Source organism: Cololabis saira, chromosome 1, assembly GCF_033807715.1.
Source record: "Cololabis saira isolate AMF1-May2022 chromosome 1, fColSai1.1, whole genome shotgun sequence".
In the NCBI taxonomy this organism is placed as follows: Eukaryota; Metazoa; Chordata; class Actinopteri; order Beloniformes; family Belonidae; genus Cololabis; species Cololabis saira.
In genome coordinates, this window is record NC_084587.1 from 5269639 (window position 1) to 5292676 (window position 23038).

A 23038-nucleotide genomic window follows, 5' to 3' on the forward strand; every position below is an offset into this window, starting at 1 on the left:
GAAAGTAAAAAACTTTATAACAATATTCTAATTTTCTGAGACAGTCCTGTACATAAAAGAAACAAACCCTTGGTGTGACAGACTTCATAATATCTTGCATAAAATGAGAATTATATTTGTGACACATTAATGATTGAAAATCTCAGAATGGATATCCATCATTGATTCTTATTTGTAATTAACTTAAGAGACTTGAGATAATAATCAACTTCAATCAAAAACAACTTCAATAATGGAGAAGAGTTTTGAAATTTATATTTATGGATGTGAAATTTTCCTAATAAAATATAAAGATTGACAATAGTGCATAACAAACATAATGTTATTCCCTTAAATGTTAATTGTATGTTTTGTTTTATATGGTATATAGCTCTCAAGTTCTTACCAAAATGTGCGATAAGAGCAACCAAAAAACAAGTGAGTTATAGTTTCAGGTTCAGTTTTGCAGAAGGTTCATTTGTTATCGATGTTAAGGAATTTTGAGATATATGTGTTAGATGGGTATATGTTATGTAATATTTTTAAATGTAGTTGTCTGATTTTGTTTGTAATACAAAATTTGAAAGGAAAAGTGTAAACACTTGTCTCCTCCTCCCGGCGCGAATGATGACGTGTCAGTAAATTTGAAATGATGTAGCGTGAGTGAAATTAACGAAACAAAAACTGAAGAAGAACATTAATACATGGTCTCAATTCGCAGAGTTGCTCAAAAACATGTTTTAAAATTGTAGTTGACCTTATAAGGTGCTCTTCTTGGGCTTGGTGTATTGATGTGTATTTATAAGTGGTATATTTGCGTAAATATATAGGTACTTTATCTGCGTATATATTGACACAAGGCAAATGTGATATAAAATAATTATGCATTACGTAATTTGGTTGGTCCGAGGGAGGAGGGAGGGAGGGTGGAGGGGATGATTGATTTGTATTTTATTTTATTTTTGTGTCTCATACAAAATATTATGTATGGAAAAAGAATATTATGTTATTGGTTTTCAATTATTAAATGTCACATACATAAATAAAATAATTAATAACAAAAAATGTATTGTCATGGAAATCCTTTTTATATATTAACATTGCAACATTTATTTTATATTTATTCAGTCCAACAAAGAGGATCATATCACAAACACAGGATGAATTTCAGGGCATGAACAGAGAATAAACCCAAAGTGACCACTAGTGTCAGAGTTGCGGTAAAACCAGGTGAACCTGTCGCAACAATGTAAGTCTTGTTCCACTGAAAACTTTATAACTTCCCCGCTTTTACGAACGGCTATAACTGCAGTGAGTCTGGCTGCGACTCATAAAGTCAGGTTAAGTCTTAATGATTCATAAACACTCCCTCTGTGAAGTTCATTGGCCTGTTTCGTGCACTTGTTTCCTGCCAGGAAAATGAAATCAATAAAAGCATACATGAAAAACAAAAAAACAACCTCATGACGGGCCGTAAAGAGTTCCAGGAAGTGTTCCGCTTCGGCCCATAAACGCTAAACTTTTAGAAGAAGCTGAAATCCAGGTCAGACCTGTGAGTGCAGCATGCAGGACGTGTTTCTTCTCTAAGCAGTGATCGTTACTCGGTTTTAAGCATATATAAGTGAGAGTGTGAGAGTGTGACGGTGTTTGTGGGAGAAGGCTGATGGGAAACGGGTTGTAAAGTCCATTGTGGATCCTGGACGAGGCTAAAAAGACGCCATAAAAGCAGGTCCCTCGCTGAGAAGACTCAGTTAGTCAGACCTTATACACATTTCTTGCAGGTGAACGCAGAACAAAGTTGGCTAAAGTTTTAAAATGTAAATGGTTTAGAAAAGCCTATTCACTACACAAACATTAGTAACGACTAATTCACTTATCAAGCAGCAAAATGCAACATGGAAGATCTTCTTTATGAGGGACGAAAACTGACAAAAACAACAAATAAATAAAAAATAAATAAATACACATATGAATAAATAAATAAATACATATATAAATATACATATACATGTAAAAATGCATGAATAAATACAAATAAATACACATATAAATGTATAAATGCATAAATAAATAATTACATGAATAAATAAGTAATTAAATAAATAAATAAATACACATATAAATGTATAAATGCATAAATAAAATAAATAAATATGTTTTGCTCATGAAAAGGCTCATTCTTTATTTTTAACTTATATTTGTCTATATATTTGTGTATTTATTTGTGTACTTTATCATTTTTTGTATATTTTTCTACATTTATGTAATTGTACATTTATTTATATCTACATTTTTACATTTATAGGTTTTTATTTATTTTTGTATTTATACATTTATATGGGTTTTTATTTATTTTTATATTTATCTATTTATGCATTTATGTGTATTTTTCTATTTATATATTTATGTACCTATGCATTTATTCATTTATATATGTATTTATTTATTTTATTTATTTATACATGTATATGTGTATTATTTTATATTAATTTATTCATGCATTTATACATTTATATGTGTATTTATTTATTTTATATTTTTTATTTATGCATTTATACATTTATATGTGTATTTATGTATTTATTTATTTATTTATTTTTTTATATTTATTTGTTGTTTTTTCATTCTTCGTCCCTCATACTTCTCGGGTCTGAGTGTAAATCACCAACAACAAACGCCGCCGTCGCTGGTTGACTAAAACCAAGCAAGTGAATTTCAGATCAGCTGCATTAAAAGTCTGGCTCATGTCTCATGTCTTTCTTTTTGTTGATGCACTAAAAGTGTAAAAGGAGAGACGTGGCATGTGATCTAGACAAAAACAGCATTAAAAGTCTGTCATATGTCGTGTTCAGGTGCCTTTTCTGGTTTATGACAACGAGGAGGAGGAATGTTTTCAGATCATGATGCAAAAGACAGGTAACTGTTGCAGAGCATGTGACCATGACACCTGCTTCTTCAGCAGCACACACACACACACACACACACACACACACACACACACACACACACACACACACACACACACACACACACACACACACACACACACACACACACACACCGATGTAATCAAGCCTGTCTAATGCGATCTGAACTGTATCCGATGGAATTAACCTCACATGATCCGACCATATGGCCGCCATGATCCACTACACCTATTAATCCCTCTGCAATTAAACAGCTGTTCCCTGATATTACTCCATGCTGAGGTCCAACCTGATAAGCTGTGCTAACCGCAATAATTGGCTGCCACGTGTGCAGCCGCCCCGACACAGGTCATTATGGAGTTACATTTAAAAACCAAACGTGATTGGGGGGAAAACTAAGCCCACGGTCAAAATTAATTAATTGTAATGTGTCCGTGGTGACACTCGCTATGCGAGCCAGACACCCTCACGTTGTTTGCTCTTCTACACAAAGAATTAGTCTGATTGGATCAGACTTTGAGTTCCAGTTGAGAGTATAAGCAAACGCTGAGGAGACGGATTGGTATCGGATAGACATCGGATAGACATCGGATAGAAATCGAATAAGCATCGGATACACAACGGATAGACATCGGATTTGACATCGGATAGACATCGGATTTGACATCGGATAGACATCGGATACACAACGGATAGACATCGGACAGACATCGGATAGGCATCGGATAGACATCGGATAGACATCGGACAGACATCGGATAGACATTGGATAGAAATCGAATAGGTATCGGATAGACAGCGGATAGGTATCGGATAGACAGCGGATAGGTATCGGATAGACATCGGATAGGCATCGGATAGACATTGGATAGAAATCGAATAGACATCGGATTGACATCGGATAGACATCGGATAGACATCGGATTGACATCGGATAGACATCGGATCGGTATCGGATAGACATCGGATAGGTATCGGATAGACATCGGATAGGTATCGGATACACAACGGATAGACATCGGATTGACATGGGATAGGTATCGGATAGGTATCAGATAGACATCGGATTGACATCGGATAGACATCGGATAGGCATCAGATTGACATCGGATAGACATCGGATAGACAACGGATAGACATACAGCCAATCAAAGAAATACGTCACGTAGGTCGAGCGACAACCACACGAAAGACAACCAAAGACAATCAAAAAGCCACAAAGTGGAAGAGGAATGCACACCAGACAAGACCCCAGCTGCAACAGAGACCAGGTCTACCACACCTGATTGGTAGACCTGGTAGGTCAAGGTGGGAAATACCTCCACAAGTTATCGCGAAAGAAAGGAAAAGGTCATGAAAGTTGCCCTTATCGCTACAATGAAGCATTGTCTTCCAGCTGACCCTGTCCCTTTGCCTCGTCAATTGAAAATTGTCCTAAGGATGACTTTGCACAGATAGCCACGCACTTCTGCATCACGTCTTCAAAACAAGTTCTTAAAAGGGATCTTGAGTCCAGAGAGGGAGCTCGTCCGACGCTTCGTCTCGCATGACTGGAGTTGGAAGCTCGTGAAGAAACACGAGCCAGTGCAACTCTTGGAAAATCCTGGTCCCACATTTGATGTCAGTAAGAATATTGCCTTCGTCCCGACCTTTTGACTTTTGGGGTTAGCAGTTGGCGGTTAACCCCCAACCCTTGTGAAGCTACTGATTTTGATTCCAGCCATGAGATAGTTTTATTTAGTTTGTGAGGTGTTGTTCACTCACGAGACCATCTTTCCAAAAGTCTTCCGTAAAATCTTAATATTCTGGTTTACGTACTTCCTTGTCGGTGACCTACTTGACGTCCCTTCAACACGTCTCCATCCGTCTGCGTGCTAGAAAACATACAATATATTGGCGAACTTTAACCGGTGGCACAATTGTTTTATGTACCAGAGGAAAATGGTTACAGCCCAATAAAATTATAAAAAGTTCTGGAGCACAGCGGCGCAGTAGCTAATCAATCAACCGGACGGTTAAGGACTTCAGAGCTGGAGCTCCATTACATCTTTCAGCGGGGCGATTCTTTGTGACGGCCGGCCTCTTATCACCCATATTAACGATAACTGATTAGCTTTTCTTGTGAAGGATTGTTAACAAGCAGTCCAATCAAGTCATAAATTAACTTTTATCATCTGACATGATAAACCTTGGCGTGTTAGTACACTTAAAAGGACAAAAGAAGGACGCAATCGTGTCAATATATAGATATTTATTTCTCCAATGTGATCAAGCATACAAAAATAAATGTGTTATATTATATTATTGCTGCCTCAATGTCACCAGATGTCTTCACACTGTGCATCATGACGTGTTCGTATCAAACGTATCAGCACAAACAGCTGAGCAGAAGCTCGTATAAATATTACATCATAACTGTGAACAGAGGGGAAGGTCTGAGATTCTTGTAGAGTACGGTAAGCCGTTTTAATATTTAACAGCTAGACTGGATATGTGTTCTTACCAGTCAAAAAGAGCATTTCAGATATCCACAATGTCATTCTGCCTAGGACAAATTACGTCACATTTGCCATTCATGTGTATGGAGTTTCTAATTAGACATGTCCGCAATGTGAATTACGGATATCTGCAACGGAATTACGACTAGCTGTAATTCCAGTTTCAGATATCTGCAATTTAATTCTGACTAGTCATAATTCCAGTTCAAGATATCTTAAACTCCCCTCAATTCAAGATATGTACATCGTCCTTTTTAGATATCTTAAATTAAGTTTTGACTAGTCAGAAAGAAGTTGTAGATATCTCAAACTGGAATTACGGATAGTCATAATTTAATTGTAGATATCTATAATCAAGTTATAGATATCTTGAAATGAATTTTAATTGGAATTATCTCAAATTGGAGATATCTTTGACTTCCATTCTGCCTAGTCAAAATGTAATTACAGATATCTTGAATTAGAGTTTTGACCAAAATGACGTTATAGGTATCTTGAATGACAATTCTGACTAGTCACAATGTAATTGATAAAGATAATTCCGGACAGTTAAACTTAGCCATTAAATGTTAAAAGGGCTTGCCACAGTAGAGCGTCAGGTGTTCACTTCGTTAACAAGCCTCGTTAAATCAAGCACACAAAACTTTGTACACAGAGAAGTGCTGACGGGAGAGCGTCCAGCTCCGGGTGCTCCGGGTGCTCCGGGGGCTCCGGGGGCTCCGGGTGCTCCGGGGGCTCCGGGGGCTCCGGGCGCTCCGGGGGCCTCGGAGACGTCGTCACGCCTTGGAGCCGATCTGCTTGTACAGGACCATCGACACCACCATGGCAGCAATCTGTGAGAGATGGTTATTGTTACTCCACAATGTTCTTTCTCGGAGTCTGACGTCTTTACAGGCCTGTTTCTGTGTTTCTGCCAAACCGAAGCTTTTAGCGGCACAGGTTTATTTTTATTAGGAGCTAAGACACAGTAGAACAGGAATCAATGACACGTTTATATTGAGTATCACGTAATCTCTGTATGACCATTTACAATATATGGATACCATAAAAATACTGTGCAGCTCGAGTGGTCGAGAAGAAGATATACAGTCTACCTCCTAGGGTGTTTTTCTTAATTTAAGGACAAAACATTACACAATTCAACGAAAATAATAATAATAATGATATTTAAATAACAGAAAATTATATTATTACCTGTCATAATTCTATTATAATATATGAATTCATATATTATGACCTGGGCCTTTTTAAATCAAGGCTTAAAACCTATTTATTTAGAATTTAGGCTTTTAATACCCAGTAGTGTGGTGACACTTTTTACTCTTTTTCTTTTATTCTATTAATTTTTTTCTCTGTCTTATGATTGTATGTTGTATTTCTGTATGTTTTTTTCTGTAAAGCACTTTGGCTCACCTAGAGGTGGCTGTAAAGGGCTATATAAATAAAGTACATTTACATTTTACATTTATTAAGTAATCATTAAGTATTAAAGCTACACATTTTTATCAACTTTTTGATAAGGATATTTGTGTTTCTTTTGACAACCTCCAAACTATATTTGCTCTTCCACAAGCTCATTTATTCAGATATTTTCAAATCAGAGATTTTGTCCGTCCGTTAACTCTTGTGCTGTCTTCAGGTCAAGGAAGGAGGAAGGGAAGAAGGGAGGAAAGAAGGAAGGAAGGGAGGAAGGAAAGAAGGGAAAAAAGAAGGAAGGAAGGAAGGAAGGAAGGAAGGAAGGAAGGAAGGAAGGAAGGAAGGAAGGAAGGAAGGAAGGAAGGAAGGAAGGAAGGAAGGAAGGAAGGGAGAAAAAGAAGGGAGGAAGGGAGAAAAGAAGGAAAGAATGTACGAGGGGAGAAAGGAAGGAAGGAAGGAAGGAAGGAAGGAAGTTAGGAAGGAAGGAAGGAAGGAAGGAAGGAAGGAAGGAAGGAAGGAAGGGAGAAAAGAAGGAAGGGAGAAAAGAAGGAAAGGAGAAAAGAAGGAAAGAAGGGAGAAAAGGAAGTGAGAAAAGAAGGAAGGAAGGAAAGAAGGAAGGAAGGGAAAAAAGAAGGAAGGAAGGGAGGAAAGAAGGGAGGAAGGGAGGAAAGAGGAAGGGAGAAGGAAGGAGAATTAGGTAATTTTGACCCAAAGACAGTACAAGGGTTAATCTCCATTTTTGGTGTGCCGGAAGAATTTACACACTTTACCAAATGGGAGAGAAACTTTTGCATCCCTGGTAGCCAACAGGAGAGAATCCTCCCTCCTCTGAATCTTGGCTGAAGGATCTAATCTCATTCTTGCACTTGGAAATAATTAAGTACAGTATTAGATGTTGCTCTGACAAATTCTATAAAACTTGGAATCCCATTCTTTCCTTAATCATTTTTTATTCCCTCCTTAGATGGATAAGACCGGTGGCTCCGATCAAGATAAACTGTTGTGACCTTTTTCCAGTCAGGTTTTTGAAAGAGGCCGGTATTTGCCTTTGGTTTGATGACGTGGTGGTCGAACTCCAGGGGCAGCAAACGCAGTTTGTTATTATTAACCTTTTTTTTCTTCAAGCATTTCTGGATACCTCCTCTAATTGTTCTTTTTTTTTTTGGTTTAGCTACTGTTGGTGTTCTAAAAGGGGGGAAAATGGATGAATTGTACCTTAGCTACGGTACAAGTACCCCAGATGAGACAAAAAAAAAACGTGGCCCAAAGACAAAAGTATCATTAATGTGTACAGTAGGGGTGTAACAATATATCGTGCCATGAAATTTCGCGATACAAAAACGTCATGATACGTGTCGTGGAGGTGACAAACTGTATCGCCATATTGGATTATTAATATTAATAGCCTATATTGTGTTGACTAGTAACGTGCAGCGTATTTGTGCCGACCGCGCCTCGACCCGTGGACAAAAATCTTCCTCCACTCAGAAGAAACTAGTACCGTTTTACGTCCCGATCACGGGACTCTTGCAGGGTTTTGAGCTCCGAACTTTTACTTATGTAAGTCTGGTGTAGAGTTAAGCCTTACCTTATTAAATTAAACCTTTTTCGGGTCATGAGTAGGATAAACACGGGGAAACTTCTGCTGAGTTCCAGTGTACTTTAATGTCCGCTCAACAGTGTAGGATTTTAGAACATCAACACAGCAGCTAGTGCCGTACTGTGGCGTATCACTCCGCCCAATCTAAAACACACTAATCACTACAGATAAACTGACTAGTGTCATTATAGTCCCTGATTTACATCAGAATATAAAGAATATATTTATAAAATAATGAACCTTGAATTACCAAAATAAACTTTTTAACAAAAATAAATCTCCTCTTACACTTATAAGGTGAGCATGAATCAATCTTTTTTATGATGTAAAATTGTATGTATTTATTTACTTTTATTTATTTATTTAATTTTAGTTGTTAAATTTCTGGAAAGGAAAAAAGTCAAATCATACATGAAAGAAACTATTCAGTTTGTGTCTAAATATTTGTACTTGTATGAAACTGAAGATCATAATGCAAACCTGACATTTACTTTTAGTTCAGTTTGTGGAAAATGGTTGGCCTGGCTTTCTCTTTAAAACTATAACAGTTATAAAGCATTACAAACTGTAACAATAGGGCAAACGTACAGTATTGTTTTGTATTTTGTGTCTTTCAAATAAAAGACAATTTTTTCCAGTCATTTGTTCCTCATGCAAGGTTGTTAAAAAAATACCAATATCAATATCGTGTATCGTACCGTATCGTGAGATTAGTGTATCGTTACACCACTATTAATCTGCTAAACTGTGCCTCCGAGCAACATGACGTGTTTTCAGGATGATGGATTTATTTCGTACCTCGAGAGCAGCGATTCCCAGAGCCACGGCGGCGATGATGAGCACGTTGTCCTCTATGAACTTCAGCAGCACGTGAAAGCAGCCGGGGACGTCCTGCAAGCGAAATATCAAAGTCTCATGAGCGCACAGGACGGAAACGCTGCTGCTGATGCTCTGTGTTTGTGCGGGGAGGGAACCTGGCAACGTACCGATCTCTCTGCGTGAGCAAGGTCACATACGGCGGTCGCGTTATCGTTCTCATTGCAGCATGTTGGTGGGAAAGTGCCGTACCTCGTATTGTAAGGAGAGTTCTCAAAATCACTGTAGTTCTTGTATCCGCAGCAGTGAAACTGAAAAGGGACAACAACTTGTTACCGTAACTCCACATTTCCCTCCTATCGGCGCTGCCACTGTGCCACAGTGTCACACGAGATAAGAGAACTTTTATTGCTTCTGATAATCCACAGCAATAAAACGGGATGACTCCGGTCTGACAGGAGACATGTGATCAGACGTTGTTTCCTGGTGTCTGTGGCATGTTTAGAGGGGAATTCCACATATATATAGTACAAAAGCTTCCTTTTCAGTCATGTTTTCACATCTCTGCTCATATCAGCTGGTTTTAGCGGGTGGAGCCGACTTCTCCCTCTTCTGTGGGCGGTGCATCGTTTGAAATCTGTGTTGAAGCTTAGAGTGATGACACTGTGGTGTACGTTTACGGGGGTGGGAGTGGCTTCAGACATCCGAATCATGCTTTCAAGCTCAAAGAAATGCTTTAAGATTACACATGAGCAACAAAGTGTTTTAAAAAGACTAATTTTCCTCTAAAATGGAACCTGCACTGCAAAAATTCAAAATCTTACCAGGAATATTTGTCTTATTTCTAGTTAAAATGTCTCATTTTTAGTCAGAAAATCTCATTACACTTAAAACAAGAGTCATTACCCGAAAAATAACTTATTTGACAACTTTCCCCTGTTTTAAGTACATTTTCACTTGAAATAAGTAGAAAGATCTGCCAGTGGGACAAGATTTATCTTCTTATTACAAGCAAAAAAATCTTGTTCCACTGGCAAAGATTTTTCTACTTATTTTAAGTGAAAATCTACTTGAAACAGGTGAAAATTGTTTCTTTTTCCAGTGATGAGTCTTGTTTTAAGTGTAATGAGATTTTTTTTGACTAAAAATGAGACATTCTAACTAGAAATAAGACAAATATTACTTTTTAATATTACTTACAAGAACACTGCAAAAACAGCCCTGCTAGATATACGCCTAATATTCCTAAATCTAGTCAAATGTGTCTTATTAAGAGCAAAAATATCTTGCAAAAAGCCAATTAAAGTTGCTTTCGACAACGAAAATTATGACTAACTATCGTTGTCAACGAACCTTTATCCCCTGAGGAAAACGAGACGCAACAAAAATGCTGGTCATGTGACGATAACGATAATTAAATATATAATGCAATATCGTAGAGGAATTAAAACGAGACTAAAATGTAGATTATAAAATAAAAACTCTACTAAAATTTGTCTTAATTTTCGTGTCGTCGAAAAAGAAAAAGATGGAGAGAAATGTGGAAAAATAAATATGTGGTTAACTCAAATGAGAGTCTTCTGTATCTGGAATGAATGTATTCTTGAGTCTATAAGGTAACAATAATATAATAAGATAACCTTGTTTGAATTGTAAAATGGGTTTGGCTAAATACAATCTTTGACTAAAACTAGACTAAATTGGACAATTCTGACTAAAATAAGACTTAAATGCTCAGACTTTTAGTCGACTGAAACTTGACACGACTAAAAGGAGAATGAACGTGACTAAAACTAATAAAAACTAAAATGATAGTTTGACCCAAAGACTAGACTAAAACTAAAACTGAAACAGGTTGACAAACACAACACTACAGGCAATGGAGTAAGAAAGATTTTTTTGTCTAGAACTCTTAAAACCAGTAAAATAGTCTTCTTTTTTCTTGAAACAAGGCTTTTTAACTTTGTAAGACATGAGTTTTTGAATGAATACCTCTTCCATGGTTGAGTTCCAGAGAGGCGTCATACTGTTGTCATCCCCGTAGCGCGCTTGAAGGCCCTTCCGAACCTCATCCTCCAGGCCCTGGAGCAGCTGATCGGCCTGCGGAGGAAACACGTGCAGGTCCTTCAGATTTAGGGGGGGGGGGTCACCGACAGGTTCCGGCTGGACGTTCAGATCACTTACCAGACCCTGGAAGACGAGCAGCACGATGGCGCCGGCGACCTCGATGATGAAGATGATCAGCACGATGCTGAAGAACTGCAGACGAAACACATGAGGGAGTCACTTTCTGCTTGGGCTGATATCTTATCCCAGCGGCGGTGGCTGGCGTTCTGTTGATTTCTGCTGCTTTGTATAAACCGATTGCGTGTGTCTATCGGTTTTTGCTACCCTATAAAAAAATGCTACCTAATGGTTTTCTACCTTTGCAGAGCTACAATTTTACTGTTTTACTCCCTAAACCACTTCCTTTCCCCCCAAATGGTCCTTGTCGCTTGCCAGGCCATCATTGTAAATAAGAATGTTCTTAATGACCTGCCTGGTTAAATAAAGGCCAATGACTGAATGAATATCAAATAGGGCTTGGTCGCCAAGTTGCATTCTGGGATGCGGCGGCCATGTTGGCCCTTACTGCCGCAGTTCTTGCACAACCAACGTCATAATATTATGACTTTATTCTCGTAATATTACGACTTTATTCTCATATTATTATGTACGGAAAAGTATTAGGGCCATGCAGGAGAAAAAATATTTGAGAGGGGAAGATTTTTTTTTTATTGTGCACTTCGAGAAAAAAGTCGAAATGTCGAGATTAACGTTGAAATACAATTTCAAGAATAAAGTCGAAATTTCGTGAATTAAGTGGAAATTTCGCCTTTTTCCTCAACCTTTCAACTTTATTCACGGAATTTTGACTTTTTTCTCGACATTTCGACTTTTTTCTCGAAGTGCATAATGAAAAAAAAATCTTCCTCCTCTAAAATATTATTTTTATTTTTCTCCTGCCTGGCCCTAATACTCACTAGTAATTATGACTTTATTCTTGTAATTTCCATTTTTTTTTTCCTCTTAAGGCTGAATTATGGTTCTGCATTAAACCAACGCAGAGCACACGCAGTCACCGTGACGCCGTCGTGAACCCTTCGGACTTCTCCGTCACTCCATTTCTCCACGGTGCAGTACCCCCCGCGACCGCTAATTCGCGATCTTTTTCTGAATGGTTTATCCGACTTTTTCCGGTCACAGTGAATCAAAGAGATAAGAACAACTATTGTGCAAAAAAACAAAACAAAAAAAATCACACATAAATGAAGAAAAGAGCGCTGAAAGTTCACGACTGCTTCAAACCGGAAACCGGAAATGTATCTCTCCGTCTGCGTGTGGTCTGCGTCGCCTCGGCGCGTAGTTACAATTTTCGGGAGGTGCACGTCAGTGACGGCGTCAGTGACGGCGTGAGTGACGGCGTGAGTGACGGCGTGAGTGACGGCATGTGGTCTGCGTCGACGCGTACCACACGCCGTAGGCACGGTGTCGTTTTGACGCAGAACCAGAACTCAGGCTTAAGTTTGGCCTTATACTCCGTCGTACTAATATTCTTCCGTATGCAAGAAATGATGGGCATGGCAATCAAACTTTGAAGATCGACTGTCCGCGTCCGCAGAACCACGATGCAGCAGTTCTGGACGGGTGACATGGATCGACAGAACACCCGGAACCGGAGAACCGGAGAACCGGAGAACCGGAGAACCGGAGAACCGGAGAACCGGAGAACCGGAGAACCGGAGAACCGGAGAGCCGGAGATCCGGAGAACCTCCCGGCGGGGCGACCCACCGTCAGCAGCATGCAGCGGCTCTCCCTCATGGCCCCGCAGCAGCCCAGGAAGCCCATGACCAGCAGGACCGAGCCCACGCCGATCAGCAGGTAGCTGACGTGGACGAGCTGGTCCAGCGCGTCCGGGGCGTCCTCCACGCCGTCCAGGAACCCCAGCAGGGAGCCGCTGTCCACCTTCACCCACACGCCCAGGCCCAGGATGGCGGCGCCGGCCAGCTGCAGGAGGAGGAGGAGGGAGGACGGAGAGACAGGAGATTATCAGGGTTCATCAACACAATCAGGCAACGAAGGGCCAGTTTTCACTTCCTAAGCCAAACACTCATTTTCTGAAGAATACAGTAGAATAAAGTAGGCCTGTGTTGAACAAATCGATTTTCCAATTCTAAATCGATTCTCATATTAATTCCTAAAAATTGATTCGTCTGTCTAAAGATCGATTTCTTTCATCATTACAACTTTTGGTATTTTTTTCGTTTATGCTCAAAAAAGGAATGTTTTGATGGACACGAGAATAACTGGTGCCATGTTTTTGTCTTTAAATATGTTTAAAGGTATGAAAACATTAAAGTGTTAGGTTATAATTGCATAAATTGTCTATATTTCATTACTAAAAACCAAAATAGACCGAAAATGGAAAAAATTTAAACAGAATGTGGGAAAAAATAAAAGTGATTTCATCCGTCTCCGTTTCCTCCCTGGATCTGTTTGGTAATTCTGCCCCACGATGTTTCTGAAAGCAGTTCTATCAGCATTCTGGGAGCTGATTGGTCCTTACAGCATCATTAGCTGCAATACTTGCTGTTGAATCTCAATATAATACTAGTATTAATATGTTGCAGAATTACAGTCATATAATTCATGCAACAGCTGAAAAAACAGTTTTAATAACACTAACCCAAATCAATATCAGAATCTAATTGAATCGGATCGAATCAAATCTTGATAATCGATTCTGAATCTTAATAATCGGAATCGAATCGATTCTTGACTTTTGAATCGATCCCCAGCCCTAGAATATAGATCAACGAAATCATGGAATTCTTCACCACTGCCTATGACTAAATTAACACATAAATCAATATTCAAAAAGCAAATTAAGAAACACTTTGGAATGCCTGTGGAACCGTCTCCACAAAACTGGGACAATTTTAAAACAGGTCTAAAAACCTTCCTGTTCAGGGAAGCTTTTAACTGCTAAGGAGAGTAGAGAGGAGCGGACGCTGGCGTGTTTGTTCAACGCTTCTCCGTCTCTCAGTTTTTTAATTTCTTAATTTTATGGATTTTTATTGATATTTATTGATGTTTTAATCTTGTAAGCACTCTGAGATTCTCTGAATGAAAAGTGCTCTATAAATAAAATCTATTATTATTATTGGAATATCATATATATAGGATACCAAACACGCACACACACTTATACAGATACATATACATACTGGACAAGGTAAGGTGTATTTTTGATCTGATTTCCATGGCCTAGATGATGTTTTACTGTATATTGGAATGTTTCACGTATGTTTTTTTTGCTTAAAGATAATGATTTACATGTACGGTAAAATTTAATGTAGGTTTGTCGTGTTATTTCGTTTTCTTTCTTCATGTCTTGTTTTTAACTGTATGTTTTCAATGTATTGTTTTTAATGTGGACCCCAGTAAGACTAGCTGTGTTTAAGGGCTTAGCTAATGGGGATCCTTACAAATAAACAAATAAGCAAATCAATGTTTCATTACAAGAGAAACGAGACGCCAGTTACATTTGGGGAACCTGAGAAAGTCGGTGAAAGTCGTCAGTCGTGTCGTGATAAATCTATAAACATGAGTGAGGTAAAGTGCCCGGTCAGCGCTGACACATCGTTTTATAGGCATTCCAGTTATCAGTTCCTGGTTCCTGGAAATAAATATATGACGATGAGTCGCGTTCCCGTCCTGCACTCATTTACATGTTCCTGTTATTTCAAGCTTCAGCAGGCTGAAAGTGAAGTTTATGATCCACAACCCGTCCTGAGAGGTGGGGGAACGATTCAGAGATGCGTCCTACACACTTATCATAAATTACAACTTTATTCTCATAATATTACGACTTTATTCTCGTAATATTACGACTTTATTCTCATAATATTACGACTTTATTCTCGTAATATTACATGCAGGAGAAAAAATATTTGAGAGGGGAAGATTTTTTTTTATTGTGCACTTCGAGAAAAAAGTCAAAATGTCGAGAAAAAAGTCAAAATGTCGAGATTAATGTTGCAATACAATTTTGAGAAAAAAGTCGAAATTTCATGAATAAAGTTGAAATTTCGAGAATAAAGTTGAAATTGTAATTCAACATTATTCTCGACATTTCGACTTTTTTCTTGAAATTTTGACTTTTTTCTCGAAATATCAACTTTTTTCTCGACATTTCAACTTTTTTCTCGACATTTCGACTTTTTTCTCGAAGTGCATAATTAAAAAAAAAATCTTCCTCCTCTAAAATATTATTTTTATTTTTCTCCTGCCTGGCCCTAATACTCTTCCGTATTCCTACACCCCCCGTTTCTTAGATAAATTGAAGGTCCACGATCGCTCCTCTTACGGAAGAGTATTAGGGCCATGTAGGAGAAAAAATATTTGAGAGGGGAGGATTTTTTTTTATTGTGCACTTCCGAGATAAAAAGTCGAAATGTCGAGAATAAAGTTGAAATACAATCTCGTGAATAAAGTCGAAATGTCTCCTCTGGCCCATCAAATCCAGTTAGCAGAGTGACCGACAGCTATGCAGCAGCAGCCGTAACTAACTACTGTAACTTGCATCCTTGGAGTGGAACGTTAAGGGTACGTTTCTGAAGTTATGCAATTACATATGTGTGATATGCGTTTCAAATCAATATCGTAAAGCCAATTCTCAACATTTCAACTTTATTCCCAAAATTTTGACTTTTTTCTCAACATTTCGACTTTTTTGTCGAACTTGTACTTCAACATTAATCTCGCCATTTCAACTTTTTTCTCGAAATTTTGACTTTTTTCTCAAAATTTCGACTTCTCAAAATTGTACTTAAAAATTTTTCTCGACATTTCAACTTTTTTCTCGAAGTGTATAATGAAAAAAAAAATCTTCCTCCTCTAAAATATTATTTGTATGTTTATCCTGCCTGGCCCTACTACTCTTCCGTGCTCCTCTAGGATCAAAAAGCTGATGTCTTTCCTCCTCTGCATTGTGTTGCCAAGCAATCTTTCAGAAACAGAACTGGTGCTTTTACGTGGGCGGTGCTGAAGCTGCAGCTCGACCTCTTCACCCCGGCGGAGGCGGTGAAGGTGAAGGTTCTGGGTCAGGGCACTTTTCTCCCTTCACAGCTCAGATAAACTAAGCTAAGATCTGTTTTTTTCGGGGGCCTGAATGCAGCACGTGCAGCTGAACATTTGACAAAGATATCAAATGTGGCGTCTCTTTCTCACACTCTCACGCATTCTCGTCTTCAACTTACAAAGATGCCGCCGTTGAAGACGAACATCATGATCTTGAGGAACCCGGAACAACACATGTTGGCTGCTTGTCGATCGGCAGGAAGCTGTCGGAGGAAACAGAAGCGTCAGTCTCTTCCATGCATGTATAGAAGACGTAGTTTGGATGTAGTTTGGTCTGCCCCCCCCCCCTCCTTCTTTTCTCTGCACGTCTGCAGGCCAGAGCTTCAAGAGCTGCATGCTGACCTGCAGCCCCTCTGATCATCCCACTGCTTGCTTCCACCTGTTTATGTAATAATTACTCCGAGGTCATGTTCTGTATGCAGGTAGATTTGTGTCTTAATTATTCAATAAAAAAAAAGACTTCAAAACTTTTTTCACTTCAATCAAAAAAAAAAATCACTTCAAGTCGAAAAAAATATTTTAAATAAAAAAAAAAGTGTTCAAATGCAATTTTATGGGTCTCAAATATTTTTTTTTGCATTCAAACACTTTTTTTCTTTGATTGAAAAACTGTTTTTTTTATTGAAGAGATTTTTTTTCATTGAAAATATTTTTTTCTTTTTGAAGCAACACTAAAAAAACAAAAACACTACTTCAATCAAAAAAGTTGCTTCAAACTAAAAAAACTTCACTTCTATCAAAGAAAACATTTCCAATCAAAGAAAAACCGTGTTAAAATGCATTTTTTTGAGTCTCAAATATTTAATAACCCTTTTTTTCTTTGATTGAAATAATATTTTTTGATGAAAGTGATTTTTTTTTAATTGAAAATATATTTTTTGATTGAATAATTAAGCCACAAATTTACCTCCATAGTTCTGGGTCTCTGGAAAGATCCTAGAGACAACTACAGTAAATAGGTAATAGACAAATGACAGCTCTTATTAACATTATACAATTTTTAAAAGTGAGCCGCCCCGGCCGCCGACGCGGGCAGGCGCACCCGCCCCCCACGAAAGTGGCCCTCCAAGACCAGAGGGGCGCCCCGCCGCAGAGGCAGCGGGGGGGACCGGAGACGGGCCCGGAGAGAGGGAACCCCCTAACAGGGCGACACCCGTGCAGGCCCGACAACGGAGGGCCCCAGACCCAGGCATCCCATTCATTCATCCATTCAACTATCCGATATCTATACTAATAATAATATGATATACTATACATAATAATAATACTAATAATAATAATAATAATAACCATCTTTGTATAATATAATATTGATAAATTATTAAGTTTTGATGTCCTGCCAATGGAGGCCCAAATCCTCCATGGCAGGACCCTTCCATACCGCATTCTCACCGACACAGACACACAATCACGCACCGTTTCCCCCTCCCCGGGGGGGTCCAGCACCGCCAGAAGGCACCCCAGGCTGCACGGCGAGCCCCGCCAGGCCCGGGTATCCCGACCCACCTATCCCAGGCCGGTGAGGGAACGCGGGTGATGTGGGACCCCCTCCCGCCCCTGGTGTTGAGTGCATGTGATTAATGCCATGAAAACAGGGAGGGGGAGGGCCAAGTATCGATTTGACACCGACCCCCCCCCCTCCCGAACTACGTGTCCCTGTCAAATGTCTTTATTAAGTGTTGAATGTGCACAGTCTATTTTGCTGTTAAAACCGTGAGGCGGAGAGTGCCGGGCCACGCGGGACAATGCCCCCCACGACCCGGGCCCCCCGCCCCTTCGCCCTATGTGCGTATGAATCGTGTAGGGGGGGAAGGAGGGGGAGCGGAGGCCGAAGCCAGGAGGCAGGACCAGCAAAGCCTGCCCTGATAAGACACCCGCGCCCCCCCACCGGCCATCCAGTAGACGGGGGCCGGCCCTCCGAGCCGGGCCAGGGCCCCACCGTACCTCCACGGGCGCCCCTGGCGCCGCCGGAGCCCCCAGACGGAGGGGGAAACGGTCCAACATCCTCCCATTCATACTGACAACATAGAGACATAGAAGACATAGACACCTGGGAATGGTGCCACCCCCCCGCCGCGCCCCGCCCGTGTACCCCCCGGTCATGGGAGGCCCGACCCCCGGACCCGGCACCACCCCCCCCCCCCGAGGCCACCCCGGCGGACACCCCAAGGGTCACGGAGTCCCCACATCCGCAGGGGAACTCGGCCCCCGCCCAGCGACGGAGGACCAAGGCAGCAATGCCCCCCCAGCGCAGACAGCCACCCCCCACCCAGGCAGGGCCGGGCCCTCCGAGTGGGACCCCCACGTCCACGGCCCAGCCCCCCCCCGGGAGACCCAGAGACACCCTAGCCACAGCCCCCCGCCCGAGCCCTCCCCAGCCACCCTCCCCCACAGGCCCCCAAGGCCCCCACCGGCCAGGGACAGGGCCCCACGGCCCCCCCCACCGCCCCCCAGGGGCCACCAGAGGCCGGCGCCCCAGACCCCCCAAGCCGACCCCCAACCCCAAGGGCTACAAGATCACCACCCCCCCGCCCCCACTAGGTAACGAAGCCAATAATCGGGGACCACAGAGAATGAAAAATAAATGAGTAATTATCAATGTTCTAAGTGTCTGGAAGCATTTTTTCCAGTGTTTTCATCAAAGCCCGATTTTTAAGCTTTTTTTTTTTTTTTTTTTAATAAAACTACTAAATAAGTTACTATTGTTGAACATTTTATTGACCCTATTCTGAGGAATATTTACAAACTGCACCCAGCTCTGGCGTCTCCAGACTCTGAAATGCAGCCGGACGTTGTAATAGACGCTATATTAATAAAACTGAACTGAATTGAAAAGGTCGTCGCTCGCGTTTGGTTTTAGAGAGAAATCGATGAGGAGGAGTTCAGCGGCGAAGGCCGGCGGGGGTCATGTTGGCTTCGTTTAAACATTAACCTGCAGCAGAAGAACTCTAATCTTCCTCAAACACGGGCAGCTTCTCACGCTCGTGCCACTTTCGGTCGAGGTGTCGGACGAGCCGAGAAACTAGCACCGTTTTATTCAGAGTCTGGGCACGAGTCTGGGTCAGTCGATGCCGTTTTCGTCACGCTTCCATGTGCGGCGAGGCTCCATCTGCTGAGGAAGAGGGAAGTCCTCGTTCCAGAGTTCAAGGCTCTGCAGAAAAGGCCTGTTTGTTTACTCTGCATGCAGGAAACACGCCGTCTGCCTCCTTTAGAGCTGTGAAACGTGAAATCTTCCCAGGGCCCAGTTCCAATACTCCCACTACCTCTACTTTCAGCACCACCCCTAAAATCAGGAAGCCCAGAGCTAAAAGCGGTTTTAATTTCAGCTGTAGTGCTGTTAATATGCCACTTTATTGGGCTCAGTTTATCCAAATAACGTCTGTTAAGAAATTTGATTCGATGTTTTCGGCGATGAGAAGAGCCGCCGGCTCGGAGCAGCAGCAGCAGCAGCAGCAGCTCACGTACAGACGTGATCGTCAGGTCAACCTGCGCTGTCGTCCCGGGGGAGAAACCTGCAGCTCTGTGGAGAATTACCACTGGCTGAAATAAATCATTTAGGAAGATAAATACATTTCGGGATTTCTGCCTGCCGGCTCGGGAGCTGATTTATGGTTCCGTGTTAAATCGACGCAGAGCCTACGGCGTACGGTGCGCGTCGCCGCGTTACCTACGCCGTCGTTGGTGTAATGCAGAACCATAAATCAGCCTTTATTCTGGCGAGATCTGAAAAGACTTCGCAACAACGGGCAAACGAGTGATTATGTACATTCACTGAGTGAATATTATGAAAGTAAAATATATATTTCTCGCTAGAAATGTAATCAAAACGCATTTTTATGCAGAAACTAACTCAAAATATTGATTTTATTCACTAAAAAATAAGAAATGTCCGCCATGTTTTTCTTTTTGATTCAGTCCGCAAATGACGACGAAAAGCATTCTGGGAAATTTTTCTGGTCCTAGTTCAGCTAGTGAGGATCTTAAAACCCTCAATGACACGGTTACATGATGTTTTTTAGTTCAGAATTAATTATTCCAAATTAAATAATTCCGAATTAAACTATTTTCCTTCGAGTTTACATGGAAATAGTAATTCCGAATTGAAGTTTACATGGAAAACATGTCTGATCGGCTTTATCCAATTCTTCTGGTCTGGGAGGGAATTCATAAAAATCGTGCACTTGGTGACAAGTTTTTGATATTTAGCATGATGTTAGTTATGGACATAAGGTTTTCAAAAACCACCGCAAACAAATTGGGCTGGCCCCCTAGTGGCCGGTTTGCAGAAAATTCAAAATGAATCAATAAGCGAGGCGATAGAGGCAGAAATTGTAGGTGTTGAGTTTAAATATGCAGAGCTGATGTTTTTTGTGTGTTATTTTAATAAAATCCTATTCTTTCCCTGTGACTTAGTTCTGAGGTTCTGTTCCTCTTAAGACTGAATGAAGCCACTGTTCTCACCCAATGAGATTATTGACACTACAGTGATAGTGACCTGTCCAATAAACAGAAAACTGCATTCCTTGGGGGTACAAATAGGAGTCTAGAGCCTCTATAATCTTTCTATGTAACTTAATTATAGATTTTTTTGGGCAAAAAATTACCTTGAAAATTAAATTTGACCTTCAACATGACCTTGAAATAAGAAATGTATCTCAGAATTGAATTTCTAGCACCAAAAAAGTAGAGAAAGTGACAATATACAACAATCTAGGAGCAAACCGGCCACTAGGGGGCTGTCCCAATGTGTTTGCGGTGGTTTTTGAAAACCTTATGTCCATAACTACCATGCCAAATATCAAAAACTTGTCACCAAGTGCACGATTTTCATGATTTTTGACATATTCCCTCCCAGCTATAAGGTCTGGGGGTTGGGAAGGTTCTGATTGGATAGGGGGGTGGACGTCTTTACATATTTACACTGCGAAAGCTCAAAATCTTAAGAATATGTGTCTTATTTCTAGTTAAATGTCTCATTTTAAGTCAGAAAAAATCTCATTACACTTAAAACAAAACTCATCACAGGAAAAAACAACAATTTTCACCTGTTTCAAGTAGATTTTCACTTAAAATAAGTAGTAAAATCTGCCAGTGGAACAAGATTTTTTTGCTTGTAATAAGAAGATAAATCTTGTCTCACTGGCAGATTTTTCTACTTATTTCAAGTGAAAATTTACTTGAATCAGGTGAAAATTGTCAAATAACTTGTTTTAAGTGTAATGAGATTTTTTGACTAAAAATGAGACATTTTAACTCGAAATAAGACAAATATTCCTGGTAAGATTTTGAGTTTTTGTAGTGAGTTAGTTCTCGGCGAAGGCCGTCTTGTTTGTAAAGTGTTGGAATGAAACCTCGAGATAAATCAATTATTAAAAACCAACTTTTAAACAGAGACTAAAGTGAAAGAGGATGGAAAAAGAGGTGTTTTTTAAGGCAGCTGAAGACAATTGAGACTTGTTCCTGAAGTTTGGGCTTCAGAAAACACAAAATCTTCAGTTTCGGCCTCAGATCAGGTGAAATCCTGCTGGATCTGTTTGATAAAAGTGTGAGATGCAGGAATCACGTACCTGAACTGCAGAAACGTCCGATATTTCAGGAGAGTGTGTCCGGGGAAGCTCCAACACCCCTTTATCTCCTCACAGGTGCAGTTTACGTTTACGTCACAGACAGAGAAACCTCTTCCTGGTGACCAAAGTCCGTCCAAATATAGACCGTTCTCTTATCTCCAAACACCCATTCATCCTAAACTGATGTCACTACACTCTGTGTATCAGTTTGTGGAATTAAACTGTGGAATGGTTTGAATTTGGAGTTAAAAGAATGTACAAACATAAAACAATTTAAGAAGAAATATAAATAAATGGTTTATTTGAGGTATAAAAGTGAAGACTGTGTTTAAAGATCAGCAGGTGTTCTTCTATTTTGTCATGTTGTCTTTGTATGTTTATATATTTAAATATACATATTACATTTATATCATAGTTATATTATATTTATGATAGAGCTTACATCTTGTATTCAATTTTTTGTAAAAATGATATTATACAAATTAGTATAGTTTATATAGTATAAAAAATAAATACAGACATATAATTTATGTTTAAAAGGTGGGATTAACCCTTGTGCTGTCTTCGGGTCAAGGAAGGAGGAAGGGAAGAAGGAAGGAAGGAAGGAAGGAAGGAAGGAAGGAAGGAAGGAAGGAAGGAAGGAAGGAAGGAAGGAAGGAAGGAAGAAAGGAAGGGAGAAAAGAAGGAAGGAAGGAAGGACGGAAGGGAGAAAAGAAGGAAGGAAGGAAGGGAGAAAAGAAGGAAGGAAGGAAGGAAGGAAGGAAGGAAGGAAGGAAGGAAGGAAGGAAGGAAGGAAGGAAGGAAGGGAGAAAAAAAGGAAGGAAGGAAGGACGGAAGGGAGAAAAGAAGGAAGGAAGGAAGGGAGAAAAGAAGGAAGGAAGGAAGGAAGGAAGGAAGGAAGGAAGGAAGGAAGGAAGGAAGGAAGGAAGGAAGGAAGGAAGGAAGGAAGGGAGAAAAAAAGGAAGGAAGGAAGGACGGAAGGAAGGAAGGAAGGGAGGAAGGAAGGAAGGAAGGAAGAAAGAAAGGAAGGGAGAAAATAAGGAAGGAAGGAA

General features: G+C 40.3%; 1 protein-coding gene across 1 annotated transcript; it reads right to left on the reverse strand.

Annotated features, from left to right (window-relative positions):
- Nucleotides 1-5142: 5142 nt before the first annotated feature.
- LOC133452063 (tetraspanin-1-like) lies at nt 5143-22073 on the reverse strand. Its single transcript, XM_061731292.1, has 8 exons — nt 21987-22073; nt 16539-16622; nt 13069-13284; nt 11421-11495; nt 11229-11336; nt 9407-9547; nt 9219-9311; nt 5143-6237 (listed from the first exon to the last, which is right to left on the reverse strand). The coding sequence occupies exons 2-8, from the start codon at nt 16593-16595 to the stop codon at nt 6181-6183; spliced, it is 747 nt and encodes a 248-aa protein (XP_061587276.1). The 5' UTR covers nt 16596-16622; nt 21987-22073; the 3' UTR covers nt 5143-6180.
- Between the last annotated feature and the right edge of the window lie 965 nt (nt 22074-23038).

Excerpts from the sequence above, each read along its gene's own strand:
- LOC133452063 (XM_061731292.1), bottom strand. The coding sequence starts at position 16,595 with ATGTGTTGTTCCGGGTTCCTCAAGATCATGATGTTCGTCTTCAACGGC. Across the intron at positions 13,285-16,538 it reads TCTTCAACGGCGGCATCTTT|CTGGCCGGCGCCGCCATCCT; the intron begins GTAAGTTGAAGA and ends CTCCTCCTGCAG. Across the intron at positions 9,548-11,228 it reads GGAACTCAACCATGGAAGAG|TTTCACTGCTGCGGATACAA; the intron begins GTATTCATTCAA and ends GTCCCTTTTCAG.